Source organism: Triticum aestivum, chromosome 7B (assembly GCF_018294505.1).
Source record: "Triticum aestivum cultivar Chinese Spring chromosome 7B, IWGSC CS RefSeq v2.1, whole genome shotgun sequence".
NCBI lineage: Eukaryota > Viridiplantae > Streptophyta > Magnoliopsida > Poales > Poaceae > Triticum > Triticum aestivum.
Window position 1 is genome coordinate 378,576,081 of NC_057813.1, and position 18,428 is coordinate 378,594,508.

General features: G+C 44.4%; 1 protein-coding gene across 1 annotated transcript; it reads left to right on the forward strand.

The window, feature by feature from the left end:
• Nucleotides 1-13,586: 13,586 nt before the first annotated feature.
• LOC123160592 (protein ENHANCED DISEASE RESISTANCE 2) lies at nt 13,587-17,723 on the forward strand. Its single transcript, XM_044578395.1, has 3 exons — nt 13,587-13,873; nt 16,306-17,234; nt 17,449-17,723. Coding segments are annotated over exons 2-3 (930 nt in total). The 5' UTR covers nt 13,587-13,873; the 3' UTR covers nt 17,450-17,723.
• The last annotated feature ends 705 nt before the right edge of the window (nt 17,724-18,428 follow it).

The following is an 18,428-nucleotide window of genomic DNA, read 5'->3' on the forward strand; positions in this document are numbered from 1 at the left end:
TAGCCCGCAGTGCAATCGCTCGGGGCCCAATGCCTCGCTCGGGTTCAGTTAGAGCCAACGCCTCACACACACGTGCGTCCGTGTACGAGAGAAACGCGCATCGCTCGGCTCCCGACCTCCCACCGTAACCGGGAACTCCCCGAAATTTTCCTCCCCCTCGCTTCTACCATGGTTTTTTCTGTCATGGACGGCCCAAAGAATTTCATGCAGCTGCGCCTCCGGCCCGCCCAGGACGAAAAGCCCATTTTCTGTCATGATTTTTTGTCATAGAAGTAGGAGCCCACCACATCTATGATGATACCGGGTTTTGTCACAATTATCGTCATAGAAGTGTCATATGTATGACAGAAAAAAAAATTGTTCAGCCCAAAATGTCACGGATGTGTCTTTTTTTGTAGTGAGATGAATTGCATAAATCATGTAAAGGAAGCATGGCAGTATTATCACATGAAAAACAAAAGCCAATGACCATCATCTCGTCATCTATGCCATAAGTGCAAATAGGGTTTATTTTAACGGGGCATGCATAGTTACTATGTTGAGATTGAAATGATGCAACATGGGAGATCTCACTCATAGCATAGGACAAGTTCAAAGAGTTGTCAAACATGATGTGACCAAAAGAATTTTCACATGATATCCTATGGAGCATAGCATCACAACTAGGCAACTCAACATGCTCATCATCATATTCATCATAAATAGGTAAGTCATGACATGAGGAAGTCGCACTAGCATGAAGCATGGGAATAGGTGGATCAACATCATGCAAGCAATCAATGGTAAGAGAGTCCACTAGTGGGACAAGAGAAGCACCATCACCTATGTTACCTTTGGAGCGTCGCTCATGTGTTGTAGGTGAGGTGTTGAAGATCCACTCGTTGTCATCTTCGTCTTGATGGAACCATGTGGGGGTGCATCATCGTCCACCATGGCCATCGTCGTCTCCATTGGAGGGATGGACTCATCGAGGATAGACTCGTCGTCATGTAGGAGACCTAGCACCAAAGAAGAAAACTCACTAGGAGTAGAGGTTAAGTCGTTAGAAATCATAGTGGCCTCACGTGCCGTGTCAACTACCTCACTCACTAAGTGTTGTGGCTCACTCACTCCCTCAAGGATGCTCTCACTCATATGGTTGGTGGAGTCACTCAAATGGCGCTCAACCTCACATAGGATGTGTGGCATGCTCTCATGTGTGGGGCTAGTGGTGGTCACACTCATCCTCTCATAGGAAATGCTCTTAATGTCATATATGGTGGAGTCACTCATCTCACTCATGGGGTGGTGGCTCTCCTCACATGACAAATGGGGCATCTCGACATATGTGGGTGTCGGAGAGATGTAGGTGCAAATGTCTCCATGTGTGGTAGCATAGCTTGACTCGGAGTATGAGTCCAATATGGGCACCGTCTTCATGTTGTTGAAGAGGTTCGCGCTCGTCGCCGTAGTCGAAGGGGATGGCCATTGCTCGACCGTCTTGACACCGTCTTGGTGTGGGAGGCCCATATGATGTGGCACCTCGTAGCTCGTCTCCATGACCGAAGGGAATTTCCCATGCTCGGCCATCTTCCTTGAGGGGATTCCGAAGATGGAAGTGTCGCCCTCACTTGTAGGTGGTCGCCTTGGACTTGATGAAGTCGTTGTAGGCGTACTCGTGGGAAGTAGGCGAAGATGCCGTACGTCCAAAGGCGAAGATGCCTTGATAGCACTTGGCGAAGATGCCAAGGTGGTTGTATCCATAGCTCCGTCTTGGTGGTGCTCGTCTCGCGGTCTTCTCTTTTGCTCATGAAGCTTCGACTTGGTGTGAAGTAGGGCTTGTTGGGACTTGTGGAGCATCTTCATGATGATGATGTCGTTGTCATGCTTGAGCTCGTAGTAGATGTCGTTTGTCATCGTCGTGCACATGTTGTTTGGAGGTGACTTGCCCTTCATGATGATGTTGAACACGATTGTGATGGTGGTCATCACGGAGATGTGGATGTGGATGAATTGCGCTTGCATCATTTTCGCGCTCCAAAGACTTGTGGCTTGAATGTCGCCGCCTTGAAGATGACGAAGGGGAAGAAGACTTGATCAAGGCTCTAATCTCCTCCATCCTTGCATCTTGCTCCTCTTTATGTGCGGAAAGCTTCTTGTCGATGTAGTCCATTTTCCTTGCTTCGGAGTGACGAATGTCGATGGAGATGTTCTCGATGCGCTCTCGCAATCTTGATTGTGCGCCTTGCATTTGTCGTTGTAGATCAAAGATGGACGCTTTGGTGTTGTAGTTATTCACGCTGTCGTGGTTGTCGAGGACCGGAGAGGAAATGCCTTGCTTATCAATCACAAGACTCGAGCAAATATGAGTGGGAGAAAGATAAGAACTAGACCAGATGTACCTTGACCGATGTTGAAGATGGATCAATGATCACTCAAATGTGTAACAAGGAAATAGCACAATTGGTACCAATTCTTGTCGGTTCTCACACCTACACAATTAAGGCTTATGGTGGAGCTCGGTGAGGATAGTGTCACAAAAATTTGATTCAAAATGTTAGCAAGAGTCAATAATGTTGAAAGAGATTCACAAATTCGCAAGCGAAAAAAGTAGACCAAAATCAATATGTGGCACGCGGAAACACACACACGGATAGATAAATGGGGTCATGCAACCAAGGAATGAGCACAAAATGTGGAATCCACGGAAAACGCTCGTGTTGCACAACTCAAGAGAGACACTAGCATGATTGCTCAAATGGCGGATACGATACTTGTGCACAACCTATAAGATGCAAAATGGCTAAACTTTTGATCCCAAGTATGCTATGTATGTATGGTTCCAGATGTTTCTCTCAAGGTGATCCAAGATGATTGGATATGATAATCTTATGTGCAATGTGGTATGATGCTAGGCCACTTGCTTACAAGATCTTTGCTCTCTCTCTTTTGCTTAAAAGCTTTATTTCTTTTTTTTGTATGGCCACTTTTGCACAATGCACAAACCAAGATAGCAATTGTGTATATGCGGGAACAAACTTGTGACACGAGATATGATACCAATATATGCACCACGATGATATGGTATGTATGCTATGGGAAGTATGATCACTAATGTGCACAATTCACGTTGCCGGCAATACTCAAATGGCTAGTCTCGATAGGCAAGTGACACAAAATGGGCTAGGGGTTATCAATGCAATTGCAAGGGGAATATACAATGGTGTCGTCGAGGTTACCGTCCATGGCGATGATGAGAGGCGGTGTTGTCGATGTCGGCCCATTCCTAGTTAGCCGAAACACCCTGGGAAATGGAAACCACAAACTCAAAATCTCCAAAGGCAAATGTCAAATGGTGGTAGCGAAAAGCGGTGGTAGTTTGCACTTGGCAATGCGGAAGTGGAATGATGGGCTATACACGTGTCGGAGTTGAAGTTGTCGTCCCTAAGTAGCCGAAACACCTTAGGAGACACAAGCCACAACTCAAACAAGCTCAAACAAAATTGGGTTAATTTGGGGTTGGCGAAATGTATCGTGGGCAAGGTTATGTGGAAATGGTGGTGGTGGTTGACGAAGAAGAAACCGTCCCTAAGTAGCCAAAGCACCTTAGGAAACTACCCAATTTCAAAAATCCCTACCAAAAATAGCCTTTAGGATACAAAGGTTCCTGAGTCATTTTACCCCCTCTAGTAATAACTCTAACAACATTATCGTTTTTCTTATCATTTAATTCATTGAGCAAATCATTTTGAGCTTTAAGCACTTGTTCTACTTGAGTGGTAACCATAGAAGCATGTTTACTAATGAGTTTAAGTTCACCCTTAACTCTAGACATATAATCACTCAAGTGTCCAATCATATAAACATTACTTTTCAATTGTCTACCAACATAAGCATTGAAATTTTCTTCTTTAGCCATAAAGTCATCAAACTCATCCAAGCACTGGCTGGCAAACTTAGTAGACGGGATTTCAACTTTATCATATCTATAGAGAGAATTAACCTTTACTACCTATGTCGGGTTATTAAGACCATGTATTTCTTCAATAGGTGGTATATTAAGGCCATGTATTTCTTCAACAGGAGGTAAATTCTTAACATCTTTAGCTTTAATACCCTTTTCTTTCATAGATTTCTTTGCCTCTTGCATATCTTCTGGACTGAGAAATAGAACACCTCTTTTCTTCAGAGTTGGCTTAGGAGTTGATTTAGGTAGTGTCCAATTATTTTCATTAGTCAACATATTATTCAATAGCAATTCAGCTTGATCAACAGTTCTTTCCCTGAAAACACAACCAGCACAACTATCCAGGTGGTCTCTGGAAGCATCGGTTAGTCCATTATAAAAGATATCAAGTATTTCATTTTTCTTGAGAGGATGATCAGGCAAAGCATTAAGTAATTGGAGAAGCCCCCCCCCCCAAGCTTGTGGGAGACTCTCTTCTTCAATTTGCACAAAATTATATATTTCTCTTAAAACAGCTTGTTTCTTATGAGCAGGGAAATATTTAGCACAGAAGTAATAAATCATATCCAGGGGACTACGCACACAACGAGGATCAAGAGAATTAAACCATGTTTTAGCATCCCCCTTTAATGAGAACAGAAATAATTTAAGGATATAGTAGTAATGAGTTTTCTCATCATTAGTGAATAGGGTGGCTATATCATTTAGTTTAGTAAGATGTGCTACAATAGTTTCAGATTCATAGCCATAAAAAGGATCAGATTCAACCAAAGCAATTATCTCAGGATCGACAGAGAAATCATAATCCTTATCAGTAACACAGTTAGGTGAAGTAGCAAAAGCACGGTCATATTTCATTCTAGCATTCATAGACTTTTCTTTCAGCTTAGCTAATAATTTCTTAGATTAGATCTATCATTGCAAGAAAGAAAATCTCTAGCAGTTTCTTCATCCATAACATAACCCTCAGGCACAACAGGCAATTCATATCTAGGGGGAGAACCTTCATCATCACTTTCATCAATTTTATCAGTTTCAATAATTTCATTCTCTCTAGCCCTAGCAAGTTGTTCATCGAGAAATTCACCTAATGGCACAGTAGTATCAAGAATAGAAGTAGTTTCATCATAAGTATCATGCATAGCAGAAGTGGCATCATCAATAACATGCGACATATTAGAATTAACAGCAGAAGCAGGTTTAGGTGTCGCAAGCTTACTCAAAACAGAAGGAGAATCAAGTGCAGAGCTAGATGGCAGTTCCTTACCTCCCCTCGTAGTTGAGGGAAAAATCTTAGTTCTTTCGTGCTTCAAGTTCCTCATAGTGATCAACAGATATAAATCCCAAGTGACTCAAAGAATAGAGTTATGCTCCCCGGCAACGGCGCCAGAAAATAGTCTTGATAACCCACAAGTATAGGGGACCGCAACAGTTTTCGAGGGTAGAGTATTCAACCCAAATTTATTGATTCGACACAAGGGGAGCCAAAGAATATTCTCAAGTATTAGCAGTTGAGTTGTCAATTCAACCACACCTGGATAACTTAGTATCTGCAGCAAAGTATTTAGTAGCAAAGTAGTATGGAAGTAATGGTAAAAGTGGCAAAAGTAGCAGTAGCAGTTTTGTAGTAATTTTAACAATGGCAACGGTAAAGTAACTAAGAAAAGAGCAATATTTGAAAAGCTCGTAGGCATTGGATCAGTGATGGATAATTATGTCGGATGCGATTCCTCATGTAATAGTTATAACATAGGGTGACACAGAACTAGCTCCAGTTCATCAATGTAATGTAGGCATGTATTCCGAATATAGTCATACGTGCTTATGTAAAAGAACTTGCATGACATCTTTTGTCCTACCCTCCCGTGGCAGCGGGGTCCTATTGGAAACTAAGGGATATTAAGGCCTCCTTTTAATAGAGTACCGGACCAAAGCATTAACAATTAGTGAATACATGAACTCCTCAAACTATGGTCATCACCGGTAAGTATCCCGATTATTGTCACTTCGGGGTTAACGGATCATAACACATAATAGGTGACTATAGACTTGCAAGATAGGATCAAGAACTCACATATATTCATGAAAACATAATAGGTTCAGATATGAAATCATGGCACTCGGGCCCTAGTGACAAGCATTAAGCATAGCAAAGTCATAGCAACATTAATCTCAGAACATAGTGGATACTAGGGATCAAACCCTAACACAACTAACTCGATTACATGGTAAATTTCATCCAACCCATCACCATACAGCAAGCCTACGATGGAATTACTCACGCACGGTGGTGAGCATCATGAAATTGGTGATGGAAGATGGTTGATGATGACGACGGCGACGGATCCCCCTCTCCGGAGCCCCGAACGGACTCCAGATCAACCCTCCCAAGAGATATTAGGGCTTGGCGGCGGCTCCGTATCGTAAAACGCGATGAATCCTTATCTTTAATTTTTTTTCTCCCCGAACGTGAATATATGGAGTTGGGGTTGACGTCGGTGGAGCATCAGGGGGCCCACGAGGCGGGGGCGCGCCCTACGAGGGGCGCCCCTACCCCTGACGTTGTGGACAGGGTGTGGGCCCCCTGACGTTGATTCTTTCTCCAATATTTTTTTATTAATTCCAAAAAGTTGCTCCGTGGATTTTTTTAGGTCATTCCGAGAACTTTTATTTCTGCACAAAAATAACACCATGGCAGTTCTGCTGAAAACAACGTCAGTCCGGGTCAGTTCCATTCAAATCATGCAAGTTAGAGTCCAAAACAAGGGTGAAAGTGTTTGGAAAAGTAGATACGACGGAGACGTATCAATAACTCATGAGTGATGCCCAATGTATCAAGATAAGTGTCGAGGCATGTGTACTTGAACTCTGTGCTGTTGTCACTTATGATGTGCTTGATCTTGATGCCATAGTTTGTCATGGCACGGTTAGCGAATCGTATGAAGACATCCTGCACTTCATTCTTGTAAAGGATTATATGCACCCATGTGTATCTTGAATAATCATCAACAATGACGAAGCCATAGAGGCAAGCAGTGGTAGTAAAAGTATTATAGTGAGTAGGGCCAAATAAGTCCATGTAAAGCAGCTCGAAGGGTTGAGATGGCGTCATGATTGTCTTCGAGGGATGCTTGGCCCTTGTCATATTTTCAGCTTCGCAGGCACCACACAGATGGTCCTTCTTGAACTTGACGCCCTCGATGCCTACGACGTGTTTCTTCTTCGCGAGAGTGTACAAGTTCCTCATGCTAGCATGCCCTAGCCTTTGATGCCAGAGCCAGCACTCTGAAGATTTTGCTAGAAGATATACGGCCAACTATGGTCCTTCTAAGAAATCTACCATGTACAAATCGTCCTTTCGATATCCTTCAAAGACTAGATATTTATCAGATTCCATTAGCACAAGGCAACGGTATTTTCCAAATATCACAATCATGTTCAAGTCACAAAGCATTGAGACAGACATTAAGTTGAAACCAAGGGATTCAACAAGCATCACTTTATCCATGTGCTGATCCTTTGAGGTTGCAACTCTACCTAGACCCAATACCTTGCTTTTAACAGTGTCAACAAATGTGATGTGACTCTTGTCAGATAGACGTAAGGTTGAGTCCATGAGAAGACTTCGATCACCAGTCATGTGGTTAGTGCATCCGCTGTCCACAATCCATTCTGAATCCTTTGGTGTCATATCCTACAGTGCAATTAGGGGGATAGGCTTCACCAAGGGTATTGTGAAGCATAAAAATTTGATGAACAAGTGGATTATGAAAGTTCAGATCCTGGTTAGGGTAGATAGGATGACTGTCAAGGAAATCAGGAGCAAAATACATAGTAAGACCATCTGGGCATTTTATCTTGCGCCCCACAAGATGTTTTAGGTCCCCAGCATAAGCATCAGACGCCTTTGATTTCCGGCTGGAGACCCTTCCCTGCAAAAAGAAAGTTAAGTTTTCTTAACCACCCACATTTTTAGGGGTCTTGGAAGCAATGAGTCTAAGTGCAGCATCTGAGAACTTCGGCTTTGGAGCCCTAGCAAATAGCCTTGCAAGAGGTGAGTAATACTCATAAGAATAAGAAGAGAAGTTCTTGGTCTTATGAACATACCGGTTTTAAGAAACACGCTCATATTCACAAGTCTGGGTATGATTTCCCTGCAAAACATAGGCGTTAGGGTGACTCTGGTGAGTCCTCTGTCTGTATGAAGCCTTTGGTCTAGGGTTTGTCTTCTTCCCTGGTAGTGTCATGATGACATTCACCTAAAGATTCTCAGGACAACTCTTGGGCACCTAGATCCTCTTCAAAGGTGGTCCATTCCTACAGTTAGTACCAATATACCTAGAAAACACTTCACCATTCTGATTCTTAAACAGTTTATAGTTTGCATCAAAGGATTCATCAATGATAATTGGGTTAGCACAAGTGAAGCCAGATAAGGTGGATGGATCCACTGAAAGGTCCCTTTGCAGCAACCCATGTGGTTTTGGGGTACTGCTCAGGCTTCCAGTAAGAACCATCAACATTCATTTTCCTCTCGAACCCAACACCCTCTTTCCTAGGGTTTCTGTTCAGAATCTGCTTTTTGAGGACATCGCTTAGTGTCTGATGCCCTTTGAGACTTTTGTACATTCCTGTCTCAAGCAATGTCTTCAACCTGGCATTCTCATCAGCAATAGTAGTGGTATCCTCAGTAGAGGGGTTAGTTACCACATTAGCAGTTGAAGATATTGCAACAGTAGCAGTGGTAGAACATTCAGCAATAGAGGTAGCGTTATCACGCTCAAGGCATTTTAGACATGGTGGTTCAAATCCTTCCTGAGTGGGACTGATCTGTTGAGCGCGAAGTGACTCGTTCTCCTTTTGAAGATCTTCATGAGCCGCTCTCAATTTCTCAAGTTCTTGCTTCCTTTGAAGATAATCATAGGAAAGCTTTTCATGAGTTGTTGAGAGAGTTTCATGACGACTTTCAAGTTCCTCGTCCTTAACATGAAGATTTTTGATGTCTTCAATTAAGGACTGAGATCGGGTCATTTCCGCGTCCAACAGGTCATCGCTTTTGTCTAGCAATTTTTGAATATGTTCCATAGCTTTTTGTTGTTCGGTTGCAATTTTAGCAAGTGTTTTGCAGCTAGGTTTGGATTAACAATCAGAGTCATCTTCACTTGATGTTTGAAAGTAGGCATCGCGTGAGTTTACCTTGGCATCGCGTGCCATGAAGCAGTAGGTGGGAGCAAAGTCGTCCTTGTTATTAGCATCAGCGTTGGTGACGAAGCCATTGTCTTCAATGTTGAAGATGGACTTGGCAACGTAGGCTGTAGCTAGAGCCAGACTTGCAACGCCAGAGTCGGACTCCTCCTTAGACTCCACCTCTGCCTCCTCAGAAGCAGACTCCTCCTCTGAATCCATCTCCTTGCCAACAAAAGCACGAGCCTTGCCAGATGAGCTCTTCTTTATGATGAAGACTTGGAAGAAGACTTTGAGGATTTCTTCTTCTTCTTGTCATCAGACTCATATTCCTTGCTCTTCTTTTTCTTCTTGGTCTCATTGTCCCACTGTGGACACTCAAAGATGTAGTGACCAGGTTTCTTGCACTTGTGGCATGTTCTCTTCTTGTGGTCATGAGTAGAAGCTTCATCATTTCTCGAGTTGGATCTTGAAGACTTTCTGAAGCCTTTCTTCTTAGTGAATTTTCAGAACTTCTTCACAAGCATAGCAAGCTCCTTTCCAATGTCTTTGGGATCCCCAGAACTGCAGTCAGATTCTTCTTCAGATGAGGAAACAACCTTTGCCTTCAAAGCACGTGTTCGGCCATAGTTGGGACCATAGATATCTCTTTTTCTCAGATAACTAGAACTCATGTGTGTTGAGCCTCTCGAGTATGTCAGACGGATCGAGAGTCTTGAAGTCAGGACGTTCTTGAATCATAAGGGCCAGGGTGTCGAAAGAGCTGTCAAGCGATCTCAGAAGTGTCTTGACGATTTCATGCTTGGTGATCTCAGTGGTGCCGAGTGCATGAAGCTCATTTGTGATGTCAGTGAGACGATCAAATGTGAGATAGACATTCTCATTGTCATTTCTCTTGAAGCGGTTGAAGAGGTTGCGAAGAACACTGATCCTTGAGTCTCTCTGGGTTGAGACGCCTTCGTTGACCCTGGAGAGCCAGTCCCAGACTAGCTTCGTAGTTTCCAGAGCACTCACACGACCATACTGTCCTTTGGTCAGATGACCACATATGATGTTCTTGGCAGTAGAATCCAGTTGAATGAACCTCTTGACATCGGCAGGGGTGACACCTTCACCGGCCTTGGGAACGCCGTTCTTGACGACATACCAGAGGTCGACATCAATGGCTTCAAGATGCATTCGCATGTTATTCTTCCAGTAGGGGTAATCAGTGCCATCGAAGATAGGGCACGCAACGGATTTTTGATTATCCCTGCAGTCGACATAGCTAGAACTCCAGGCGGTTAAACCGAATCACACAGAACAAGGGAGCACCTTGCTCTGATACCAATTGAAAGTGCGAGATATCGACTAGAGGGGGGTGAATAGGCAATTTTTATGAAAGTCTTCAAAACACGGAGGCTTTGAAGACAGACAATAGAAATGAACTTATTGATATGCAACGGAAGGTAGACTACAGTAGACAAGCCATAGTCAAGTAAGCAATGAGTGAAAGCACGAAGACTATTAGCAGCTAGGTAGTATGGATCGGGATGGAAGATAGTATGAAGCCAAAAAACAATAGTCATCACATAGTGAAGTCAATCAGATCAAACAAGCAGGCAATGACTTCACGAAGACAAACTATAAGTAAAGAGAGGTAAGAGATAGAACCAGTAGCTTGGTGAGGACAGGGATTTGTTGGACCAGTTCCAGTTGCTGTGACAACTGTACGTCTGGTTAGGGAGGCTGAGATTTAACTCAGAAGACCGCGTCTTCACGTTATTCCCCTTGAGCTAAGGACACTTAGTCCTCGCCCAATCACTCTGGTAAGTCTTCAAGGTAGACTTCCAAACCTTCACAGACTTTGTTCATCGGCAATCCACAATGACTCTTGGATGCTCAGAACGCGACGCCTAACTGGCTGGAGGATTCACAGTCCTCAAGTGTAATAAGTCTTCAGATCACGCGGACAGAAAGACTTCAGTGATGCCTAACACTCTTTGGCTCTGGGTGTTTTGGGCTTTGTCCTCACAAGGATCTCTCTCTCTCTCAAATGCTTCGAAGGTGGGTTGCTCTCAAACGACAAAAGCCGTGCACTAACTCTGAGAAGCCACCAATTTATGGTGTAGGGGGTGGGCTATTTATAGCCAGGAGGCAACCCGACCTGATTTGTCCGAAATGACCCTGGGTCACTAAGGAACTGACACATGTCCAACGGTCAGATTTCAAACACACGCGGTAGCTAGACTTGGGCTACAAGTAAAGCTGACTCATCCAGCTCTGGATAAGATTTGCTCTCATTGTCTTCGCTCGAAGACATAGGATTTGGTTGAGCATCACATCAGTCACTCTGACTTTGTTCACTTGGACCCCACTTAACAGTACGGTGGTTCCTATGACTCAACAATGAAGAAAAGGAAACTACGAAACAACCATGTCTTTGCATTCCATAGTCTTCACGTGAATGTCTTCTCGAGTCATAATCTTCATTGTGAATATCTTCACAGACCACCATTGTCTTCAATGTCTTCACATATTTTTAGGGGTCATCTCTGGTAGGAAAACTAAATCAATGAGGGACTACTACCTGTGTTATCCTGCAATTCTCACAAACACATTAGTCCCTCAACCAAGTTTGTCGTCAATACTCCAAAACCAACTAGGGGTGGCACTAGATGCACTTACATGGCCGCATTGGGTGGAACAGTTGATTGATGATACCCCCTAAAATGCGGGGCACGGTCAATGTTTTCATAAGACGTGCCAATAAGAGGGTTACCTCGAACCGAGATTCGAATAAGCAATAACTGACATGTATGATGTCATGAGCGGTGATGCTTAGGAGAAGTTCTCAGTAATTGACTGCCGGACACACCTGCGCTTCTAGTCTTTGAGACTAAGCAAACCACACACTTCGGACAAATGAAGATGTGCTTAGGTGGCACATGGCGGCTGGCCTTATCCCCTGTTAGAAGGGCACTATCGACCGGTAGGGGATCTACAAGCTCTGTATGGATGCTTAGCCTGGGGCGTTGAGAGGAACTTACCTGCTAAGCCGAAGACATTTATGCGAAGAAGATTGCCATCCTTGGATTTGAAGACAAGTTCGGGGGGCTATTGACGGTGTCCTGGACTAGGGGGTCCCGACCTAGCCGATCTAGTCCATGGACCGGATTGATAGCCCGCTGATGAGAAAGGACTCCGGAGGCCTCTAACCTGTGGCGTAAGCATACCAGACTTCACCGAGGACTTGGCATGTACTCCAAGTATATCTATTAGAATCGGCATGGAACCCCTAGATGGCAGCCGACCATGTGTAACCCTAGATACCCCGGGTGCCTATATAAAATCGAACGGTTTAATCTGTATAGATATATTGATCACCATCACCATTACCCTTAGGGTTTAGTCCACAACTTACGATCTTAAGGTAGATCAACTCTGTAATTTGATACATCCACAATATAAACAAGAGCAGGACGTAGGGTTTTACCTCCTCAAGAGGGCCCGAACCTGGGTAAAAACATCGTGTTCCTTGCCTCTTGTTACCCATCGATCCGATCTCACAGCTCGGGCCCCCCTACCCAAGGTGTGCCGCTTTTGACATCGACAAGGAGGTACAGTGGTGTGACGTGTGTGACACGTGATTTTTGGCTAAGGTTTTTTTAGTTATGTGATATACGATTTGACGATTTGTTTTCTAATGAAGTTGTAATTAAGATGCAATGATTCGTAATTAAGTTGTTGTGAAAATTATGACTGGTGTGATGATTTGTTTTCGAATGAAGGTGCAATGATTGCTATTAAGGTGTTGTGGAGATGATTAAAATTAATTAGTAAATATGTTAATTTGATGTGATGTAACATTGGACAGTCTGGCCCGTCGATGAATATGTACTAGTTAAAATAGTATAATGTTTTTGTCTAACCTCTTTTATTTAATACTCTTCCGTAAAAGCGTGGCACGGTGTTTTGGCTCCTAGGTGTATATGCATCCATTGTCTAAATACACATTTTAAAAAGTTGAAAAATTCAGAACAAAAATTTCATGGGTATATCCGGACATTCTACGTGCATGCACAGAGTTTCGGTGAAAAACAATTTTTTTTGTGGCTTGTGTAAAAAAGATAAGAAATGCAAAATGAATAGTTGTAATGAAACATCAAAAATTGTCTTTTTTACCCGAGCCACAAAAAACCTTATTTTTCACCGAAAATTTTGTGCACGCACATAAAATGTCTGGATATACACGCGGGATTTTTGTTCGGAATTTTTCAATTTTTCAAAATGTGTAGCGTTTGCCAATTTCCGTCCGTAAAAAGCGTTCACATCACTGTAGTCATGAATATTGAATCACAATCGCAATCGATAGTAACAGAGTAGAGTTATGCAATTTTTTTAGTCGGCGGCAACTCACGGACATTTAGCTAGTGCTTGTAGAGTGCCGGGGCAGTAATCCACTAACGAATATTCAGTATTTTTAATTTCCAATTATAATCTGAAGCTGAACCATAATGATCAGGTATATTCAGTGGTCACATCATCGGTGCCTTTCCCATCTTTATTTTCCCGGACGACAAGCCAAGCAAGCCCAACAAATTCCAAACCCCCACGCAAGAAATTCCAAATTGCCACACGCGAATCCTCGCTTTCCCTTCCGAGCACGATCCATCCATCCCATCCCAAAGGAACAGGGAGCTGCTGCTGCTGCATCTTCCGTGGTCCCGGTTCTAGGGACTAAGCAAGTACAAGATCCTCTCGGTGAGCTTATTGCCCCTCCGATCCTTTTGCTTTTTCGTTGGCTTTAGCACCCTAATTCTAGAAAATCCGAGAAATTTTGTGGGGAGTAGTGATGCTTGTGGATCGGCGGAGATGAATCCGTCTGAATTCAGGAACCTGATAAGACAGAAGAAGGGCTAACCCCCTTTTGGTCTCGAGTTGACTGTGGAGTGTGAAGTCGTTCTTGCTGATGGAGAAGCTGAGCTGGGCTTGGATTTTCTTTAGCTGTTTAGCACCGGGAGAGCTTTGTTTGTGTAACTACACGAAGAAAAAGAAGAAGATTCTTTACCTGCTATTTCTAGATGTTGATCTGATTCGATTGCGCCACACAGGCGATTCTCTTTGCTACAATTGGAGAACCACGGCTCGCAGGGTTTGTACTTTGGTAGATTGCAGCAATGGAAGTGTTAATTGAGAAAGATATAAAATTTTAGCTAGTTAGGGGTGGATATTGATACAACCTAATTGATGCAATGCAAGTTGTCGATTTGGATATCTCTTATCTGGTTGTCTTAATACTTCAGGCTTGGATTGCATAAGAGTAGTAGAATGCTACAGGAGTACCATGGCTTTTTTTTAGAAAAGGAGGATGACCCCCGGCCTCTGCATCTGGGCGATGCATACGGCCACTTTATTAATTATTATCACAAGACCTTACAAAGTCATACAACAGTAAGACTAAAGCCACCGTCTAAGCAACAACTGTCGCTACTCCTATCCAATTGATGAAGGGGCGCTGATAGTCTGGGCCTAATACCAAACAGACATCGCAGCCAAACCTAAACATCTAAGACCTGAGGTCCCAACCGGGACGCCTGCCGGGTATGGGGCACCTACCAGTCCGGCGCACTCCTCAACCTGGACGCCTGTCGGGTATGAGGCCGTCGCAGCCACCTGCCACCAATCCATCTTCAGTGTTGTACTGCTGCACCACCTTGCCCGGCCTCTCTGCCATCGACGCCACCACGACGCCTGATAACGTCACCCTCCTGCGCGAGTCCCTCGCCACACATCGGGCGCCGAGTCTCCACTGCGCCACGCCGCCGAAATACGCCACCATTAATGTGTAGGATGAATCACCGCTCCACCAGATATTCCGTCCACTGGTCCCTCGAGCCCGTGTGCACCTCCAAGAATGACGCCACAAGAGGGAAACGACACAATATTGCCGCCGTCATCCGATCTACTGATCTAGGGTTTCCCCCGGAGGTAGCAGATAGTGGCCTGGAACTTCTCAACAGCGATGCCTTCAACAAGGGAACGACACCGAATAGTGCCGCCATCGCCGGCCTCGGCAGCAGCCGCGAGCAGGTCTTCACCCAGATTTGTTTCAATGGCCTCCATCAAGTGTCTTGTGCACGGATCGTCCACCACCGCGGCCGCCACGTCGCCCGTCGCGAGTCCACAGCCGCCGACACATCCTCCGCCGTCCGGGGCCGCCGCCCCGGGATCCAGCCCTCGCTGGCCGCCGGAACGAAGCCACCAAGCCCCATCGAGGGCGGAGAAGCTAGATCCGGCCAAACCCTGCCAGGATCCGGCCTCTCCCCGCGCTGAAGCCACTCCCGTGGCCCTGCATCTCGCCCGCGCCTGAGGCGATGCAGGCAGCGCATGCGCGCGCAACGCCGCGGAGAGGGGAAACGCCCTGCCGCCACCTTCCCTGGGGCGCACGCGGACTTCGCCGGCGGCCCCTCCAGCGGAGGCGAAGCGAGGGAGGGGGCGAGGAGACCTGGCGGTGGCGGCGCTAGGATTCCCCCGAGTCGCCCGGGGCGACGCGGGGGCGGGATTTTCTTAGATGGCGATGTTGACAGGTGTGCGTGCCTCGGTCCAAGAGTTGGGACGAATGATTCTGAGGAGTACCAGGGCTGGTGTAGTATATATCGTAATGCAGTTCCTTCTTTACCAAAATGCAACCATTGTGAGAGCTGCTGCGTCTTCTGCAATTGCTACTGGATACCCTTATTTTTTACAGTTTCAAGTTTGAATTGTATATATGTGTAGTTTGTTTCTGTGTTGTTGCTAAAATCCACAATCTGTAACTGCGGTGCCGCTCACTTCTTGAAGTGCATCTGGCATCAATGCATGGGTCTCAGATATGTGACTGTTAACCATTTGATCACTTTTCACTCCCTGGTTCATTTGTTTCTTATAAAATAGATCACGGCTGCGAAGGATTTGATGACACATAAATAGTGAATGATTATTTGCAAATACTAATGTCATGTTTAGGCGATAGATGCTTATAACTTTCCGAAAAGTTAAGTCATTTGTTGTTTTCACCTTTTGCAGAGCTACTAAAGTAAACATTAACATTTCTCTGCTTGGTGGTTACATTTTATATGAAGGACTCTTTATACCTTTTTTTATATTAAAGCATGTTCTATTCCTCCGCGGACTAAGATTAGCATTCCTTGTAGATGGCTTGTTCTGATGGTGAGGCTGAGCACCAATGGATACAGAATGTCAAGTCAGGAGGAGCAGTTCCTTGTCTACCGCCCGAAAACTGTCCTAATGGTTGGGCTACTCCTCCTGGTGACACTTTTATGGTCAGAGGCCCAGAATATTTTGCAACCAAGGCAAAAATACCTGGTGGGGAGTATCTTCTGAAGCCTCTTGGAGTTGATTGGATCAAAGGCCCAGTAAAAATCTGTGAGGTCCTGAAAAACAGGAACCATCGTGTGAGGAAAGCCATCGATGAGGAGGTTTCTCACGGCAATAAACCTTTTGTCTGGGCCTTCAACTTGCAACTTCCCAGCAAGGAGAACTACAGCGCGATATTTTACTTTGTCTCACTGGAACCTGCACCCGAGGGCTCGCTGATGGATCAATTCCTTAAAGGGGATGATGCTCTCCGTAAATCCAGGCTTAAACTGATAGCAAACATAGTTAAGGGTCCCTGGATTGTCCGAAAAGCTGTGGGTGAACAAGCCATCTGCATACTTGGCAGAGCACTTTCGTGCAAGTATGTCGAGGGATCAAACTTCATCGAAGTTGATGTGGATATTGGGTCTTCCATAGTTGCAAATGCAATTGTTCATCTGGCATTTGGTTACGTGGCGACACTGACTATAGATTTAGCATTTGTTATTGAGAGTCAAGCTGAATCAGAGCTCCCCGAGAGACTTCTTGGAGCTGTAAGGTTCTCTGAGTTGAGTCCGGGATCAGCTGGTGTGTATGAAGTGCCATCTGAAGAGCAGCAGGAAATTGCTCCAATTCTGCCTTCAAGATTATGGCGGAGTTTTTCCCAACTGCTACAGAACCCAGGCAACTCAATGCAGCCGTCGCCTAGCTCAGAAAACACTAACGGAAACTTTCACAAAGAAGATGCTGGTAACAGCGATAATTGGTAAGTGCAGCAGACTCGATGTGCTAATTAGCCACTGCTTTTGTTAGAATATTTTTACATTAACAGATAAATAAATAAAATTATAATAGGATCATTCTACTGTAATCAAATTGCAACCTATGTTACAGTTCTAGGATGTATCTGAAAATGTTTCTGATGTTGAACGAAGCTTTATCACGCAAAAAATACCGAATAATGGTCTTCTCTTTTGCAGATATCCCTGAATCCCATACTAGAGGAGATGTATACACCTCCCATCAAAAGGATGCCTTCATTGGTTGAGGATAATATGCCAGTTCAGGCGATGTGTAAAAGTTGAATTTGTTTTTATGACGATGGACGACGGCCTCAGGTAGTTGTGGATTATCATAGTTCCGGGCCCTGCTGTAAAAATGATACATAGTGGTCAAGAGAAAACAACATCTTTCTGTACATATTAACTAAATTTACCTTTTAGCCCGAGAAATTGAGATGTTGCATTGCATTCTCTATCTGGCTGTGACGCTGGTAAAAACTTGCTCCAAATCCCTCGTGGAACCCGGAGTGCGATGAAAAGCTACATCAGAACTGATTACAGCATTATTTCAAGGTCATCTAAACATAGGAGAATTCCTTATTTAACACCGTGTTTAAATTTTATGCCCTATTTGATAAAGACAAATAATTTCTTCCCTATCTAACAACGACTCTAAATTTTATGCATTTTATGACCCTAGATGACACCTGAAAAGACTCTTTTGTCTCTCATATGGTAGTTTGTGCACGCGCATGTGTGCTACTGATGCTGTGTGTGTGATGCTGCCTGTCTTGCTGCGTGCGTGTGTGTGCTACTGACCTGCACTGAGGTTGTGTGTACTGCCGCTGCGTGTGTGTGCTATTGGCCTGCACTGATGTTGTGTGTGCTACTGCCCTACGTACACATACCACCTGAGGGGTGAAAGGGTCTTTTCAGGTGTCATTTAGATACAAAATGGACGAAAATGTCATAAAGGGCATAAAATTTAGACTCCTTGTTAGATACTATAGAAGAAAAAGTTTTTCAGTGTCAAATAAGAAAATATAATTTGAAATAGCGTCAAATAAGGAATTGTTTCTCTAAACATTGTTTGGTGTTATGGCGCTGCTAGAAGGAGGGCGCGAGAGGGCCGGCCGGGGGCCTTTTTGCCCACGGCCGGGCCAGAGGGAAGGGATTTC

Coding starts and splice junctions, on each gene's coding strand:
- LOC123160592 (XM_044578395.1), top strand. CDS start 16,306: ATGGCTTGTTCTGATGGTGAGGCTGAGCACCAATGGATACAGAATGTC.